Source organism: Exophiala viscosa (genome assembly GCF_022695815.1).
Source record: "Exophiala viscosa unplaced genomic scaffold EDD37scaffold_2, whole genome shotgun sequence".
In the NCBI taxonomy this organism is placed as follows: Eukaryota; Fungi; Ascomycota; class Eurotiomycetes; order Chaetothyriales; family Herpotrichiellaceae; genus Exophiala; species Exophiala viscosa.
This window is the reverse complement of record NW_026944354.1, coordinates 1,324,429-1,340,038: the sequence shown is the minus strand read 5'-3', so window position 1 is coordinate 1,340,038 and position 15,610 is coordinate 1,324,429. Positions and strand designations below refer to the sequence as shown.

Below are 15,610 nucleotides of genomic sequence, written 5' to 3'. Positions count from 1 at the left end.
TGAGGGACCATTGTCCGACATTCTTTCGCCGCAGCAAGAAGGCCGGTACTTCTAGCACGACGGTGCAATCCCTTTCCGAGTATCGGCTCGGTGTGGTGGTGGGCTCAATCAACGTCATTGTCGCAGCCGTCTTGCTTTTGGATCCATTTTCAACCTGTTCTACGTAAACAGCCAAACGAAGCGCCTTGGTCTCGTGGCTGGATACACCGTCGCCTTCGCACTCTGCGTGGGTCTCCTTACCAATGCCAGACGATCGTAAATCTTCTGTGCATGTGCAGCATATGCAGCATATGCAGCAGTACTAGTGGTGTTTGTGAGCGGCAATCTGGGAGATGGACCGTCCACATCGCAGTGAATGATGTGTGGTCATGACAATAGCATTTAGTTTTATGAATATATGGATATATTGATTCTCGCAGTCGATCTTAGCCCGGACGCCAAGGTCGAAACTTCACCAGACGCCGTCGCTCCAATATCACGATTGTATAGTCGCAGCATCTGGTACTCTGCCAGACCAAAGCCCGCAAACCATTTTCACCTCTAAGACTGAGCTCGATGTATCGTCAACCGTGCTTGTCAGGCTGGGAGCATGTTGCCGATTCCTGCGAACTTTCTGATAGAAAGCATGAAGGGGATCTCCGCCTGATCAATCGCTGAGTTGTCTGCCCTTACGTACAAGAGCACCAGCAGATGATCACCATCAAGACTTGCGGATCCCGACGGTACAGTGGTGCCAGACAATAACTGCTGCAAACCACGTCGCATCGGTATATCCATGATAGGACTTTGCGGAGCCGTTTATGTTCGCCGAACGCGGATACAATTCTATCGCTTTTGAGCGGCCTCAATGTGCCACAATGAAGAAGGTGTTCATGGTCAAACAGGTGACCATGACGACAAGGCCGTATATGGCAAGCGCCAGGCTCAATCTCCTCAACAGCTTGCGGCGAAAGTTCCTCGAGTGTCTCAGGCGAGTGAGAGCATTAATACTCAGAACCCCTGAGTTAGCCAGTAGAGTCTGGCTTTCTGTGCCGTCGTCATTCTCGTCGTCTGACTTGGCACCGTCTGCATCTTCGTTGTCATAGTCGTCCTCCTCTTTCAATAGTCGTTGATGAAGAGGTGAGTCGGGAGAAGAAATCTTGTAGTAAAATAAGCCCGGCAGGATGAAGGAGATGGCCGTGCTTCCTGTCGACCCGACATATGCAAGGACGGCTTCGAGACTTGAGACGGTCATGGCGACAATATAGCTGAGGATGATGATGACTGTGGTTATAGCAGCGAATCGAGTCTCGCCCATCTCGGTATTGCGCTTTCTGTTTACAGGCAACAAAGGAATGTCACGCGGTGGGCTGGATTCGATGGAACTTGGTGTAGCTGATGCGGAGCGCAGTTTCGCCTTCAACTTGTCGCTTGGTCGCCATTTCAGAACTGCGTCGACACTGGCTCGGCATGGATGGACTTGTAACGGGTAGGAGAACATCACAAGGATGACGATCATTGCCTTGCCGATTGTGGTAGAGACTGACGGAACATACTGTGCGACAATGTTACCACCAATTTCGTTTCCAAAGGACAGGTACCCGGTGATTGCGACCAGGATGTAGATGAAACCGGCTGAACCGTTGGACGCCAGCAGGACCGAAGTGGTGCTGAAATGAGAGTTGTCTGCGATCTCATTGAGAATGCTGAACATGTTTTGGTGGCATGTATATGCGAAGACGATGACGGGGAAGGAGGAGAGCGCAGGCACAACTCCGGCCCATTTGAAGACGCGTAGAGGGGTTTCGTAGTGACCATTAGGTAGAGTATCGTGTGCCGCAAAATGATAGACAACCAAGATGACCAGGTATCCAATAGATATTAGAGCGACCACCGAGGTGTATTTCAGCGAGTCGAGTCGGCGGAGGAAGGAAAACGGTATAACGATTATCATGAAGGCCGTGATCCAAAAGTGTCGGTCGAACATGAATGGAGAAAGACGGTCTTCATTGGCAAACCCGCGGACCACTCCAGGCATGAGATCCCCAATGATGATCAGGTAGCTGACTCCCACTCCGAAACATTTGATGGAAATTGCTGCATCGAAAATGACGGCGGCGTTGGGGTATGTGATTTGGGAGAGGGCGAAGAAGCTAGCCGCTCCTCGTTCAAGATATGCTGCGCATCGTGTCTGAAGATATAGTCCAAATCCAGCAGTTAGGCCTGCCCATGCTATTACAATCGTACCCAGCACTATTCCCATATGCGACATGGCGAGAGGCATGGCAAGAACCCCGGCACCAACGATAGTGTTGAGGAGGTTGATGACGCTGGAAGTCCATGATGCCGTCCCTGGGGTACCTGTGAGCTCTCGCTTCGTTCGTGTAGGGGTGTGAGGTCTCCTGTCAAAGATGAGTTAGCATGAGACAAACGACGACGACAGAGTTGCTGATCAGTGCTTACCGGCGCGCCCTCGACTGCGGGCTGTGAGAAGAAGTCGAGCCGGACGGCATGGTGGCTGGTTTGGGTGCGTGACGACGACCTTTGGAATTATTGTTTGATCATATCTTCATACAATGGCTTGTCTTTGTGAGCGCCAAAAGGTAGTGGGATGCAGATAGTCGCTGAATAGAGACAGGAATTAAAGAGGGGAAGTGATATGACGGCGACCAAAATATTGCCAGATGTTGAGAAAACACGCACGCCATGTGATGCAAGGATGATGATGATGATAGAGGCGCAGGGAAGGAGGAGCAAAAGACCACAGAACTTGGAAGTTACTGCTGTGGAACAAGAATAGAATTGCCAATAACGCCAGCCATCTTCCTATCGCCAAGAAGGCCGCCCAGAGATGCCCATCAATCGCCGTTGACGCCGTTGATGCCAGGATGGCACCTGTCATTGTCTCAATTGACTTTAACTGACATCAAGGTAAAAACACCTTTGGTCTCCTAACTAGACATGTCTCTTCTCACATTCCATCAATCACTCAGGCTCCTCCACATGTCTCAATCCTTCAAAGCAGAGTGATTCCACCATTCCGCCATGCAAGTCTACGATAGCGATTGCTCGATTGCAATCTCGCACACTGCTTTAGGTCCTTACGTCTAAGACGGAAACAAAAGTAACCACCGTTTGATAGCAACAGTTGAACTAGCAGAGTTATGGTCAGGAAACGCATATTTGACTATGGTGAATGCAAATGATGCAAAAGACTCCGGATCATTTGCATTCACCATAGTCGAACAGTATTTGGCCGGAATTTCTCATATACTGAATCGCATCAACCGAAGTCAGACCGCCGACTAGGATAAGTATTTCGACCCCTTAACACATCATTCCGATACTGTGTCTATGTATCGCCTGAATCACAGCCACAAGATCTGATGGTCTATTTTATCGACTTCTTTTACAAATATGTGAGATAGACTACTGAGGTGAAAACGATGGCCTTGATCATATGACAAACTTCTCACCCACCAGGCTCTCACTCAAAGTCCACAGCCTCTCAACCATATCATCGTCCCTCGCGTACTCCTCTACCTCGCTCAATTGACAATCCTTTAAATACCCACCGCTGGCGCTCGCGAGAGCCGGGTCGAAGGCCGCGACGATGGTTGTCGCGACCCCCTGCTCGACAGTCTTGGGCTGATCGAATGACCCAAACTCCTTGCCGGTGTTCTTCTTGGTGATCTCATTGATCGAGGCGAAGATCCTCAGGTCGATCCCGACACTGAGATGCGTGCCGCGAATTAGACCCGGATGCAGAGCAAATGAAGTGATGCCGCGCTTTGCCAGACCGTTGGTGAAGAGAATGTTGGCCGTTTTCGACTGCCCGTAACCGGACAACGGGTCGTACGCTTTGCCGTCGTCGAAGTTGACGTCGTCCGGGCGAAAAGGACAGACAAGGTAGCTGTTGGATGACAGATTCACAACGCGGACATCCCGGCCGCGACGAAGAAGAGGCAGCAAGTTTTGCGTGAGCAGAAAGTGCCCGAGATGGTTGGTTGCAAATTGTGATTCGACGCCGATCTTCGTCTTTGCGTATGGCACACCCATGATACCCGCATTGTTGATCAGAACGTCAATTTTGCCTTCCTCACCCAAGTGCTTGGACACCTCGGCGGCGGCAGCGCGCACCGACTCGAGATCGTCAAGGTTGATGGGGACGAACACAACTGTAGTTGATGAGCCGAGGGTGTCGTTGATTTGATCAATGACCGGTTGAACCCTAGAGACATCGCGAGCAAGGAGGACGAGGTGGGCGGGCTCCGCCTGCTTTACTCTTCCAAGCACCGGCATTGATCCCGAATGCGGGCCAGTCACCGGTTCTTTCATTGGCGTGAAATGTCACTTGCTGCTTCTTGCCGTTGACGACGACTGCATCGCCATCCGCCTCATCCACCCTACACCCCATCTGCACATGTACATCTTACAGCATATATCGGAACTCAGGGTTCCTGTGGCCCATATTCAGCTTGGCTTCATCACTCGTGATACCGTCAAGGCGATGATCTCGCTTTCCACTCGCCCGCATCTTGTTCTCGTAGACACAGTGGGCGATACCAAATAGGGACAGTGCAAAGCAGAACAGCATCAACCCGAAGAAGATCGTGTGACCTTTGTGGTACTCAGGCTTCCCGGTGGGAAGGTAGGTCCATCTATCACAATGTCAGTCTTCTCGTCGTCGTTATGCATTGCGAATCACTCACGTTGAAACGACACCGCCAATAGTGCCGATTGCCACAATATAACCTCCTGCTACAGCTGCAGCTGCTGGATTACCGGCATCTGGGTTATGTCAGACTTTTGGGGCCAGGAAGCCTGCTCGGGTTTACTTACTGTTGATTCCCCAACTCAGCATACCCGCACTCGCTGCGAAGCAACCGATAGCGTTCAAAAACACTGCAGCATATTTGGCTTCTGCGCTCTCCGTCCATCGCAGCATAGCGAAGCCAATGATGGCGGTAGGCAGGACACCAGCGATGAAGATTCCTCTTTGTCCTACTCGGTCACTGGCCCAGCCTAGAGCGACCGTGCATACACAGGCAACCAGGTATGGTGGCACCGACTTGAGCTGTGCTTCAGTGGAAGTCCAGCCGAACGCTTGTAAAATGCTCGGCACAAAGGCACCAAAGCTCTGGACTGCTGCGTTCGAGCAGAAGAATGTCCAGGCGCAAACCTGTGTATGAACATTGAAAATGGCGGACTTCACGTGGTGCCAGCTTACGCGCTGCTTTGGATGCTGCTCTCCGTTAGCCTCATGACAGATCTTATGTCTTAGGTCAAGACTTACAACTGCAATTTCGCGGTACATGCGCTCAGCAGCAATGTAGCGTTGTCGCGGTGTCAAGAACTTCGCGGTTGCCGGGCTCTGGGGCAAGAACCATGGGGCCGAGGCTGCGATGATCATGGTCATCAAGCCCTCGAAGAAGAAAATGTTGCGCCAGGTATGGATTGGCGCCGAGTTCGTGCCCCATCGGGGAATTTCTGAAAGGCCTGCGGCCAAGAGACCTCCGAAAGAGTTTGCCAGGGAGCTGGACGCGATGAAGAAGCTCATACGCAGGAACAGCTCCTTCTTCTTGTAGAAACAGCTAAGTATGAAAGCGACTGCTGGCATGGCACCGCCCTCGAAGATGCCGAGGAAGGCTCGGGCGACGGCTAGTCCGGCGTACGATTTCACAAAGGCCGTGCAAAGGGAGACGAGGCCGAAGCCAAATACGAGGCCGGGAACTGAGGTTTGTTAGGGTCTTGCGGGGGGGACAAAAGCTAGAGTGCCACTTACGATACCATTTTGGACCGACGTGCTTTAGAGTGATGTTGCTGGGAATTTCGACACTGGTAGGGTAAGTGACTTGCTCACCGAGATCTGGAGTCCACTTACGCAAGATACATGCAGAAGAAGATGGTCAAGACAATATTGTATTGATAGCCCACAAGGCCGATATCATCTTCCATCCCTTCAATTTTGGCGTTTCTTCGACGTGTTAGTAGCTGAGTCGGCAGAAGGGACCTATTGCGGCACTTACCCGATGGCAGAACTGTTTTGCTTGTCAGTTTGATTGATATTCCGGGTGATCGAGGTCACTTACCGATCAACAGCACAGCACAGGTACAGAACAGTACACAGCGGTGTCACCACCATATCGAACTTTCTCCGGACTGCTGTCTCCTCGGCGACAGTCCAGTCCACTTCACCATGATGAACTGAGACATCAGCTGGCACGGTGAGAGCTTGCAGGCCCTCTTTGGTCGACTTCAAGTTGGAGTCTTCGTAGACTGGGTGCTCCATTGTACTTAGACGATGAGTATAAGGTTAACGAGTATAGTGGGTGGATGGGAGCAGACTATGGATATTGTTCCTGATGTTGGAACACAGGTCGCTGGAGAATCGAGCATGCATCTGCACTGGTCTATACAAGAGTATATATCATTTCTGGGTCCATCTCCAGACCCTGTATCCATGTGGCTAGCAGGCAGCCTAACCTGTGGGTCCAGCCAGAGATAAGGGGGTCGGAGGCGCAACCCGATCTTAGCCTGGGCATCACAGATAAGGCAACACCAAGCCTATCTTGGCGTCGATTTGCAGATTGGAAGGTGTGGTAACGGTCCGGTAGAGGGATATGGGTCTGGCCAAGTACCTTGGTACCTCTGCAGGTTGTTGGCTAACCTATCTCTACACGGGCGCTTGCCCCGGGAGGTCTTATCTGTGGAGGACGCCTGGGAGTCTTTCAGCGCCGCTAATTGAACCACTCCTGACCCTGTCTGGAGAAGGAGAGAACTTTCGCCTTCCATATCGAGAGTCTTAAGATACGCACGTGAAAGATGAGGACAGGTAATGTGTTGCACAGTACAAGTGCCGGTTTGCCAAGGCGCTGCCACTATGACACGGACACGAAGCGGTCCTACATGCTCCTCGGATCCATAGTCAGAGAGTCCTCAGCCATCAGAGCCGTCTCCACCCAGTGCCTGTCCATATCAATGCCAATGGAGTCTAAAACCTCCGTCCATAACCCAACGTCATCGTCCATGGCCAAGGACCAGCTGTTATCCTGTACACCCGACATACCTGCAGCCATTGGATTAAAAGCAGCTGGCTGGACTTGGAATAGCTGCTGATCGAGGACCTGCTGAGACGGCTGATTGTTGGTGATCTCCGCTCTGTGTACTTGCGGTGGAGGTGGAGGCCTTGATTTGATGGTCTCCCTGATTTTGTGTAGTAATGAATGGCATGCACGGATATACCGGTTGCCTTTATCCGCCATGCCTTGTAGCACATTCAAGGAAGTGTCCATGGCAGAGGCATCGATCTCGGTATGCGGGAAGGCCATGTTCACCATGACGAGCAGCAGTGCCGATGAAAATGCCTGCTCCCCATCGATGAATCCATATGTGGCTATAGGTACTTCTCAACATACGTAATGCACCAAGATTGGGGACAGAGAAACCACTTACCCACGAGGTTGAATTTTGCCGCTTTGTTCAAGATTGAAACACTCGACCGTGCAGCTGCGATGGCAGCTTGGATTACGCTCACCATACCCGCTGGCAGGCCATCCTCCCATCGCGTTGTCGCAGGCCGTTGGGCAGTGGCCGCCATGTGCCTTCGTACCGCATAAAGAAGCAATGGTCGAGCTGTCATACTGATACACTGGTAGTAGTAGAGATAGAGAGAGACCTGCTCTCGGTGGACCTCCTTTTCGAGATCAGAGATTTCGAGCCTTGAGCTGGGTGGAATCTGTCGAAACCATTCCGACAGACTGTCCATCACGTTCTGAACTGAGGCAGCAAGATTGGTTCCTGACTTCTGTTTCCTCCTGTAGATCTCCTCACCAATCCTGCCCAGAATCTTCGACAAGGAAGTATAACATCTAAGTACCGTGGGCAAATGCGTATCTTCGCCATCAGTCGGGCTTGGGAGGAGGACATCAATATCGTCATCCTGTATCGAGATAGGATGACCAGACGTAACGCTGAGTAGCCTGTCTAGACTGTAGGTCGACCACCATACCCGCCGTCTGCGCTCCCGCTCATGAGGGTCGAGTTCTTGATCTGTTACTTCCTGGTGTAAGCCTAGAGATATCGCCATCCGCATAGCCAGGCCGAGATAGAGGTAAGCTGCGTCCCTGCGATTCAAAGTCTGCATGTAGTAGCCCACGTAGCTCAGCACCTCCACAAATAGAATTGAGCCATCCTCATGACTGTCTGGTAGGAACTTCAAGGCCGACTTGAAGTAAGAGAAACCAGGGGGCCCGTCATTACCTGTCCATTGATTGACAGAGTACATTTGGCCCAAGGCGAACACAAGCAAGACTTGGCAGCAGATGAGACATTCCTCCTGGTCAGCAGGGTCTGGGGCACGAGCGTATACGCGCTTCAAACGCGGATAGAATTCCTCATCGTTGAGGAATGAAAAAATAGTACCGATGTACGCACGCTGCGCAGAGTACAAGCGCTTTGCGAACTCGAAAGGGGGCAATTGCGGCAACTCGGCGCTGACGGAGCGTCTAAGCCAGGAAGCATCCTCATAGTGAGGGTACAGATGCCATGTCAAGGCCTCCGTGGTTGGGACAAGTCTGTTGGCGATGTACGTCGATGATGAATTTCCCATGTAGTCTGGAGACCAATCAGCATTATTCGTCAAATCAATCTCCAGCCATACAGTATTGTCCTTGGCCACCGGAAACCCAGTTGTCCGTCCCAGTGAAAGCCACGAAGTCCACATTTTGGGACACATGCTCGGGCGTAGTGACCGCAGGCCCACGAGGCTGTGCGTTAGCCTTCCGAGCATGAGCCTGTAGTTTGTGTAGGTAGCTGTACAGATAAGTTATCTTCGCTTTACGCATTGACAGCGTGGCCTGACATACCTTTCTGGAACGCTAACACGCTTTTCCGTGTCAGAGTAAACACAAGATTGCCGAGCGTCTATGCATGCAGCGCAAGGATGCGGGTAGTTGCCGGCGCATTTCGTCTTCCTGCCCCGACATCGATCGCAGCTGCAGACCGATCAGTCCACATGCAAAATACAATTTCTGGATGGGATCATTTACGCGACTGATGAGCGCTTTAGAGCGTCGTTGGAATGCCGCCTTTTCCGACCAGCCGGCCTTGTGGGCTGCTCACTCATGGTCTCGGCATGGTATTTCGTGGTGATGAGAACTGGAACAGTCAATTGGGCATGGAGGTCCTGATAAGGCTCGAGCCGAAGCCTAGGTCACGTGTCGTAGCTCGCTCCGACCCCTGAAAATCTATCGGGATGGTAGCCCGATAGTGGGGTACAACGAGATAAGGAGGAGGGCTTTGGGTCGAGAACAACCTGACATCCAGATGGGCAGGCCACCAGGGAAGATGATCGCCCGATTCTAAGACAACGGTTTTCCTGTGCAACCCTGGGCCGCTGCAGAGAGTCTCTGCATATATGCTACGGTTGGTGCACTATCTCGTCAAGGCTATGAAGCCTTCTGGTCCGGGATGCCGCATACGCACTTGTTTGCAAAACCACATGTCAACCTAGATATCTGAGCTACAACAGTCTTTTGTTGACTGGCAGACCTCATGGAAATGTTGTCCTTAGCAGGCCTACTCTTCGCCTCAGCCTTCCTCCTCCTTGCAGGCAAGATCATCACAGTTTATCTGCGCTTTGCCTCAATTCCAGGTCCGTTCCTGGCTGGTTTCACTGACCTGTGGCGATGGCGAGCACAAAACTCCAGAGGCTACTCGGCAAGGCTGGTGCACCTCCATCAAACGTATGGCAAGCTCGTTCGCCTTGGACCAAACCATATCAGCATCAGTGATCCTGATGCCGTTCCCATCGTCTATACGACGAATCCTGTCTGGCACAAGGTACACACAGACAACCCTGATCACATCAAATCTGGCTAACGAAAGACAGGCTCCATCCTATCATCCAGCTGCGCCGATTAGCGGAGGCCGGGCAGTACCTAGCATCATTGCAATGACCGAAGCGCAACATACGGCTGTCCGACGATCTGTCGGAAGCGCTTTCACGACCAACTCTCTACTTGACTACGAATCAGCCATTGAAGCCTCGGGAAATGATCTCTTGGAAGCTCTGGAGAAGCAAACATCACTTGATATAACGCATTATTTGCAGCTCTGGGCCGTCGATGTGTTGATGCGTCTTGCCTTCAACGAGTCACTAGGTTTCATGCAGAAGGGAGACGACGTGGATGGCATCCTTGAAGCAATCGTTGGTCGGTTCGATCACTGGGGACACTGGTCTGCTGTGCCAACTCTGGAGTACTACCTCTTCAAGAGCCCATTTGCCTCTTTTGTGAAGAAGAAGGCCAACAGTGCCTTGGCCAGAGTTGGGTTAGAGAAGATACAAGCACGATCCATGTCTCAAAGCCAAATGCAAAACAGAGACTTGATGCAGAAATTTCTTGATGGTCAAGCCAAACACCCCGACCTGGTTTCGCACGACGAGATCCTTGGAATCATCATGTCAACGATTGGAGCTGGGGCAGACACCACGGCTGGCACGATGACATACACATTGTATCTGCTCTGTCAGAATCCAGAGGCCATGCAAGGCTTGAAGGACGAACTACAGCAGGCTCTGGAGAATGGTAGCATGACGTATCCACCAAAGTGGACGCAGGTGAACAGGCTGCCATATCTCGAAGCTGTATTGAAAGAATCGATGCGGCTGATGCCTATTGCCGCTTGGGGTCTAGACCGAGTTGTCCCCCAAGGAGGCGCTACCATCTGCGGTCACTACTTTCCAGCTGGCACAGTTGTTGGGTGCCAGATCGACGCCACAATGCTCGACGAGGATGTTTATGGCAGGGACTCTGCTCTCTTCCGACCAGAGCGATGGATGGAAGCGGCCGAGGATCAGAGGCGCCGTATGGACCGGGCGTTTATTGCTTTCAGCGCGGGCAAACGTATCTGCATGGGCATCCACATCGCCTGGCTGGAGTTAAAGAAGGCACTACCTTTGCTGGTGATGAATTTCGACGTGAGCTATACCTGACTGCCTTTGAGGGGTCAGACTGACTAACACGCACTTCAGATGGCTCTTGTCAACCCCAACCAAAACTTGAAAGAGGAAATCAGGATAAGTGCAGTCAAGTATGCCCCTCCGATCTGGATGAGCCTCTGCAAGAAAGAGGTCACGAGCCAGGGATGAGGGACAAAGGAAGCACCTTGACTATATAGCATCGCATGGTCGGCGTTCGGCTGCTGTAAAGTAACACCTCGAGCTAAGAGGGTTTCACAACATTCAATCAGAACAAAAAGTGGTTCCCAACCGCAGTTCCCTCGTCGCAAATCATATCAGGCGTGATGCCACTCTAGCATATTGAACGTTCTGGAAGCGTGGGTGACCACTGTTTTGTAGTCCTAGGCAAGCATGAAAACAAGGAGCCTGCTATAGACCCGATGGGCGACAAGAGTTACACCAGTCAATGGCACGTCCACCAAAGTAACCTTGAGCATGAATTGACTCAATGCACATGAAGGATCAACGGATAGGCATGGGCCCTTGACGAGGGATCGAGGGTGCAGCCGGCTATTGACATTAAAGCAGTAAATCATAACTATAGCTAGCATTCTACTAAACCATGAAGGCTTCGATGATCCTCAGTGATACCCATTGACCATTCCGTTCACGTTGGCTTCTTCTTTTGCCTTGCCATACCCACCACCGCCAGGAGTCATGATGACCACTCTATCGCCTGTCTTCATCGGAACACTTCCCTTGCCCCCGATATTGACCGTTCTGTCCTGACCTGTGACACTGTCCTTGCACAGCCACAAATTCAAACCTGTGGCTCCTGGCTCACCGCCATCCATCCCATACGGTCGATGAACACGTCGCTCCGACAAGATCGAACACTGCAACGGGGTCAAGAACTCGATTTCTCGGATTGTGCCCTCTCCACCCTTGTGCAGACCTTTCCCTCCGGAGCCCTCTCTGAGCTGGAACTTGCGCAGGATGCAGGGGTACCTCTTCTCGAGAATCTCGGGATCCGTGATTCGTGTGTTGGTCATGTGCGTGTGCACGCCGTTCTCACCTTCGAAGGTGGCCCCGGCACCGGCACCGCCAGCGATAGTCTCATAGTAGCCAAATCCAGGGATGGTCTCGCCTGTTTCCGGATCTTTCTTGCCATCCACACCAAAGGTCAGATTGTTGAGACATCCCTGGGATGCAGCGCAGGCGTGCAGGGCCTTCAAGACCACGTCTGTCACTCTCTGTGATGTCGTCACGTTGCCACCAACCACGGCGGCCGCTTGCGTTGGACTTAAGATACTCGGTTTGGGGATCTTGACTTGAATTGACGCCAGACAGCCTTGGTTGAGAGGGATGTCGGCCGCGATCATACACCGTAGGGAGTAGATAATGGCCGAGTGTGTTATCGCCTCGGGTGCGTTGATATTGCCGTTCACTTCGGGTCCAGTCCCGTCAAAGTCGAATATGGCGGAACCATCCTCGGCGATCGTGATCTTCAGCTTAATTGGCGTACCGTCGTCCATATAGTCGAGTGCCTCGAGGGGTTGGCCGCCATGGCTTTGGTACAAAGCCTTCAATAGGTTGCGTACTGCCAGGTCCGCTGTTTCTTGAATGGCGTACATGTACTGCTGAACGACCTTCAGGCTGTATTCCTCGATCAAGCTACCGATCAAGGTGATACCGCGCGCATTCGCGGCAATCTGGGCCTTCAAGTCGGAGATGTTGTCATTCAAATTCCTGCTGCCTGAGCATCCTGGGTGGCGGGCCGGATAGTCGAGGAACAACTCTTTCATGCGTGCCTCATTGAACACACCGTTCTCGACGAATTTCTCGGATTCAATGGCTGCGCCCTCTTGCCACAACTCTGTCGAGTTGGGTGGCATCGATCCAGGAAGTATACCTCCGATGTCCGCATGATGGCCCCTGGACGCGACGTAGAAGATGATCTCCTCTGTGCCTGGCGCGAACACTGGCGTGATTACAGTCACGTCCGGAAGGTGAGTGCCACCGGACATGGGATGGTTGGCTACGAGCACATCGCCGTCCTTTAGGTTGCCCAGCCAGCGCTCATGTTGGAACCGTACTGCGAACTGCATAGACCCGAGATGAACGGGTACGTGAGGCGCGTTAGCGACCAGGCCGCCATCGGGGGAAAAGAGAGCGCAGGAGAAGTCCAGTCGCTCTTTGATGTTGGTGGAAACCGCAGTCTTCTGCAGGGTGCGGCCCATCTGCTCAGCGACGGACATGAAGCGGTGACCAAAGATGGTAAGCCGGATAGGGTCGATATGATCCGCTGTCGCCAAGTCACGAGGAGTGGATTTGAGATCGATGAGAACGCATGTCTGGAGCACGTTCGCAACTGCATGTGGTGCAACGACGATCGTCTGTGTTTTGTCGATAATGATGGCAGGTCCATGTACTTGTACATCCGACCCAAGGTCGTGCAAAAGGTAGACCGGAGTCTCCACATAGCCGTCATCCGAGTTGAAAAATACCTTGCTCTGTTGCGCTGGCTCGCCAGCCTGGCGGAGTTTGGCCATCTTGAGTTGTTTCAGCGGACTATCCTCCACAACCGTCTTCGAAGACGCGATCGCTCTCACGCGGATATCATCCACAAGAATTGGTCGGTCGAAGGTAAAGTTGAACTCGCGCTTGTGACGTTGAACAAAGGCCGAGGCGTAGTCTCCGTCCTCACTGTTCCGAATCATCAGGCTCGTATCCGAACCGTCGTATCTCATGTTCAAGAACAGCTCATGTCTGACTTGATCCTTGGTGAAACCCTGGTCAACCAGCTCTTCCGTCGTCCGTGCTACCAATTTCTGAAACTTCTCCGCGATAAGCTCCTGAGAGCTCACGTACTCTGCAGCCATTGGCTCTTGTGCCTCATGGACAACTTCGGACAGGGCGAGCCCATATGCCGACAGGATAGAAGAGTATTTGTGAATAATGATCCGTGAAATGCCTAAGGAGGCCGCTACATTGCATGCATGTTGGCCGCCTGCACCACCAAAGCAGGCAAGGTGATGAGATGACGTTTCGAAGCCTCGCCCTTCGGTCAAATTCCTGATCGGCCGTGTCATAGACTCATCCGCGACTTTGAGGAAACCAAGGGCCACTTCTTCAGGGGTAAACTTCTTGGATTTTTGCTGAGCGTTGACCTGCTCGGTCAATTCTTCGAACTTCTGTCGCGTGATCTCTCGGTCGAGAGGCTGATCTTCTGTGGCTCCAAAGATTTTGGGGAAATATTCTGGCAACAAGCGGCCCAGCAGGAGATTTGCGTCGGTCACTGTTAGAGGACCTCCTTTTCTGTAGCATGCTGGACCAGGGTGCGCGGATGCTGATTCAGGTCCAACCATGAACAGTCCATTCTGCCATGACAGGACCGAACCACCTCCTGCTGCCACGGTCTTGATGTCCAATTGTGGTGCCTGGATACTGACTCCGGAAATACTCGAGGAAAATGTGTGCTCGAGATGACCATCGAAACGCGAAACGTCCGTCGAAGTACCTCCCATATCGAACCCAATGACTGGGACGCGAGATTCAGGATCCCAGCTTGTTGCGGCATAGCCGACAACCCCGGCTGCAGGTCCTGACAAGATAGCTTTGAGACCACTGAACTTGCGGAAGTCCACCAGGCCACCGTCTGATTGCATGAATTCGACGCGACAACCGTGGGAGCCGGCTAAGCCGCCTTCAAAGTTCGCAGAAATGGAGTCGACATAGGATTTGATCACGGGAGTCAGATAAGCATCGGCAGTGGCTGACATCCCCCGAGGGACAACCTTTATCATGGGCTGCAACAGTGAGGACAGTGCGACCGACAGTCCGAGGGATTGTGCAATCTCTCCAATCTTCAATTCGTGTTCTGGACACGCAAATGAGTTGACCAGAGCGACTGCGATAGATTTGTAACCCTGGTTCTTGAGGGCTAGCAGATCCGCCTTGACTTTGACAGCGTCTATCTCCTGGAGGACATTGAATCTCTCTCCAGTCACGCCCGTGATAGAACGGAAGGATGACAGGACATCTTTGGAGGATCTAGGATGTGAAGGAATGATGCGTTCGTTCACCTCGACGACAGTCTCGAAGAGCACGTCGGGCCTTCTCGCAGAAAGGTCGAATATGTCTGGACGTGCTTGGTTGCCGATCTTTAGCAAGTCTCGAAAGCCCTTGGTGGTTAAGAGAGCTGATTTGGTGCCTTTGCGTTCCAGTAGAGCATTGGTGGCGACAGTCGTTCCCATGCGTAGAACGTCTATACTGTCCAGGCTCAGTGGCGACCCGCGAGGACTAGGTCTGCCCGTGGCCTCAAGAACTCTCCGGATACCTTCCGTAGGTGCATCCTGATAATTTGCGGGGTCGACCGACAACAACTTGAGAACGATGTCGGACTTTCCAGGCACGATGGCGTGGACGTCTGTGAACGTGCCACCGCGGTCGATGGATATCTTGATTTTGTCTGTCATCTTTGTGCATGTGCTTGCAGGATTGTTTTACATCCAAGTCAACAACGGCGCTTTAAGTAACTTGACTTTGATGAAATTCCTTGTTGAACTCCCAAAGTTAGACTCTCATCTGAGTCTTCTGCTCCAAGCGCTAGGCTGGCTGGAGCCGAAGTGGAGGCCGATAGGTCTCTGATTGTAGACTGTGGGCGCG

General features: G+C 52.3%; 5 protein-coding genes across 5 annotated transcripts; 1 reads left to right on the top strand and 4 right to left on the bottom strand.

Annotated features, from left to right (window-relative positions):
* Window positions 1–373: 373 nt before the first annotated feature.
* On the bottom strand, window positions 374–2,726 carry EDD37DRAFT_246180 (transmembrane amino acid transporter protein-domain-containing protein). The gene is made up of 2 exons (XM_062810645.1): window positions 2,443–2,726; window positions 374–2,381 (listed from the first exon to the last, which is right to left on the bottom strand). Exons 1-2 carry the CDS (start codon window positions 2,490–2,492, stop codon window positions 845–847), a joined length of 1,587 nt encoding a protein of 528 aa, XP_062672936.1. The 5' UTR covers window positions 2,493–2,726; the 3' UTR covers window positions 374–844.
* Window positions 2,727–3,435: 709 nt separating this feature from the next.
* On the bottom strand, window positions 3,436–6,271 carry EDD37DRAFT_662789 (major facilitator superfamily domain-containing protein; the record flags this gene model as incomplete). Its single annotated transcript, XM_062819174.1, has 9 exons — window positions 3,436–4,210; window positions 4,416–4,640; window positions 4,692–4,770; window positions 4,822–5,224; window positions 5,276–5,712; window positions 5,765–5,817; window positions 5,864–5,956; window positions 6,009–6,020; window positions 6,072–6,271. 9 exons carry the CDS (start codon window positions 6,269–6,271, stop codon window positions 3,436–3,438), a joined length of 2,277 nt encoding a protein of 758 aa, XP_062672935.1.
* Window positions 6,272–6,884: 613 nt separating this feature from the next.
* Window positions 6,885–9,106, bottom strand: EDD37DRAFT_646741 (fungal-specific transcription factor domain-containing protein; the record flags this gene model as incomplete). Its single annotated transcript, XM_062817772.1, has 5 exons — window positions 6,885–7,375; window positions 7,435–8,595; window positions 8,642–8,793; window positions 8,847–8,975; window positions 9,030–9,106. 5 exons carry the CDS (start codon window positions 9,104–9,106, stop codon window positions 6,885–6,887), a joined length of 2,010 nt encoding a protein of 669 aa, XP_062672934.1.
* Window positions 9,107–9,268: 162 nt separating this feature from the next.
* EDD37DRAFT_685314 (cytochrome P450) lies at window positions 9,269–11,222 on the top strand. Its single transcript, XM_062819892.1, has 3 exons — window positions 9,269–9,822; window positions 9,872–10,960; window positions 11,015–11,222. The coding sequence occupies exons 1-3, from the start codon at window positions 9,535–9,537 to the stop codon at window positions 11,129–11,131; spliced, it is 1,494 nt and encodes a 497-aa protein (XP_062672933.1). The 5' UTR covers window positions 9,269–9,534; the 3' UTR covers window positions 11,132–11,222.
* Window positions 11,223–11,500: 278 nt separating this feature from the next.
* On the bottom strand, window positions 11,501–15,192 carry EDD37DRAFT_621182 (Hydantoinase B/oxoprolinase-domain-containing protein). Its single transcript, XM_062815986.1, has one exon. It carries the CDS (start codon window positions 14,746–14,748, stop codon window positions 11,584–11,586), a length of 3,165 nt encoding a protein of 1,054 aa, XP_062672932.1. The 5' UTR covers window positions 14,749–15,192; the 3' UTR covers window positions 11,501–11,583.
* Between the last annotated feature and the right edge of the window lie 418 nt (window positions 15,193–15,610).

Excerpts from the sequence above, each read along its gene's own strand:
- EDD37DRAFT_246180 (XM_062810645.1), bottom strand. The coding sequence starts at position 2,492 with ATGCCGTCCGGCTCGACTTCTTCTCACAGCCCGCAGTCGAGGGCGCGC. Across the intron at positions 2,382-2,442 it reads CCGCAGTCGAGGGCGCGCCG|GAGACCTCACACCCCTACAC; the intron begins GTAAGCACTGAT and ends CATCTTTGACAG.
- EDD37DRAFT_685314 (XM_062819892.1), top strand. The coding sequence starts at position 9,535 with ATGGAAATGTTGTCCTTAGCAGGCCTACTCTTCGCCTCAGCCTTCCTC. Across the intron at positions 9,823-9,871 it reads CGAATCCTGTCTGGCACAAG|GCTCCATCCTATCATCCAGC; the intron begins GTACACACAGAC and ends AACGAAAGACAG. Across the intron at positions 10,961-11,014 it reads TGCTGGTGATGAATTTCGAC|ATGGCTCTTGTCAACCCCAA; the intron begins GTGAGCTATACC and ends CACGCACTTCAG.
- EDD37DRAFT_621182 (XM_062815986.1), bottom strand. The coding sequence starts at position 14,748 with ATGATAAAGGTTGTCCCTCGGGGGATGTCAGCCACTGCCGATGCTTAT.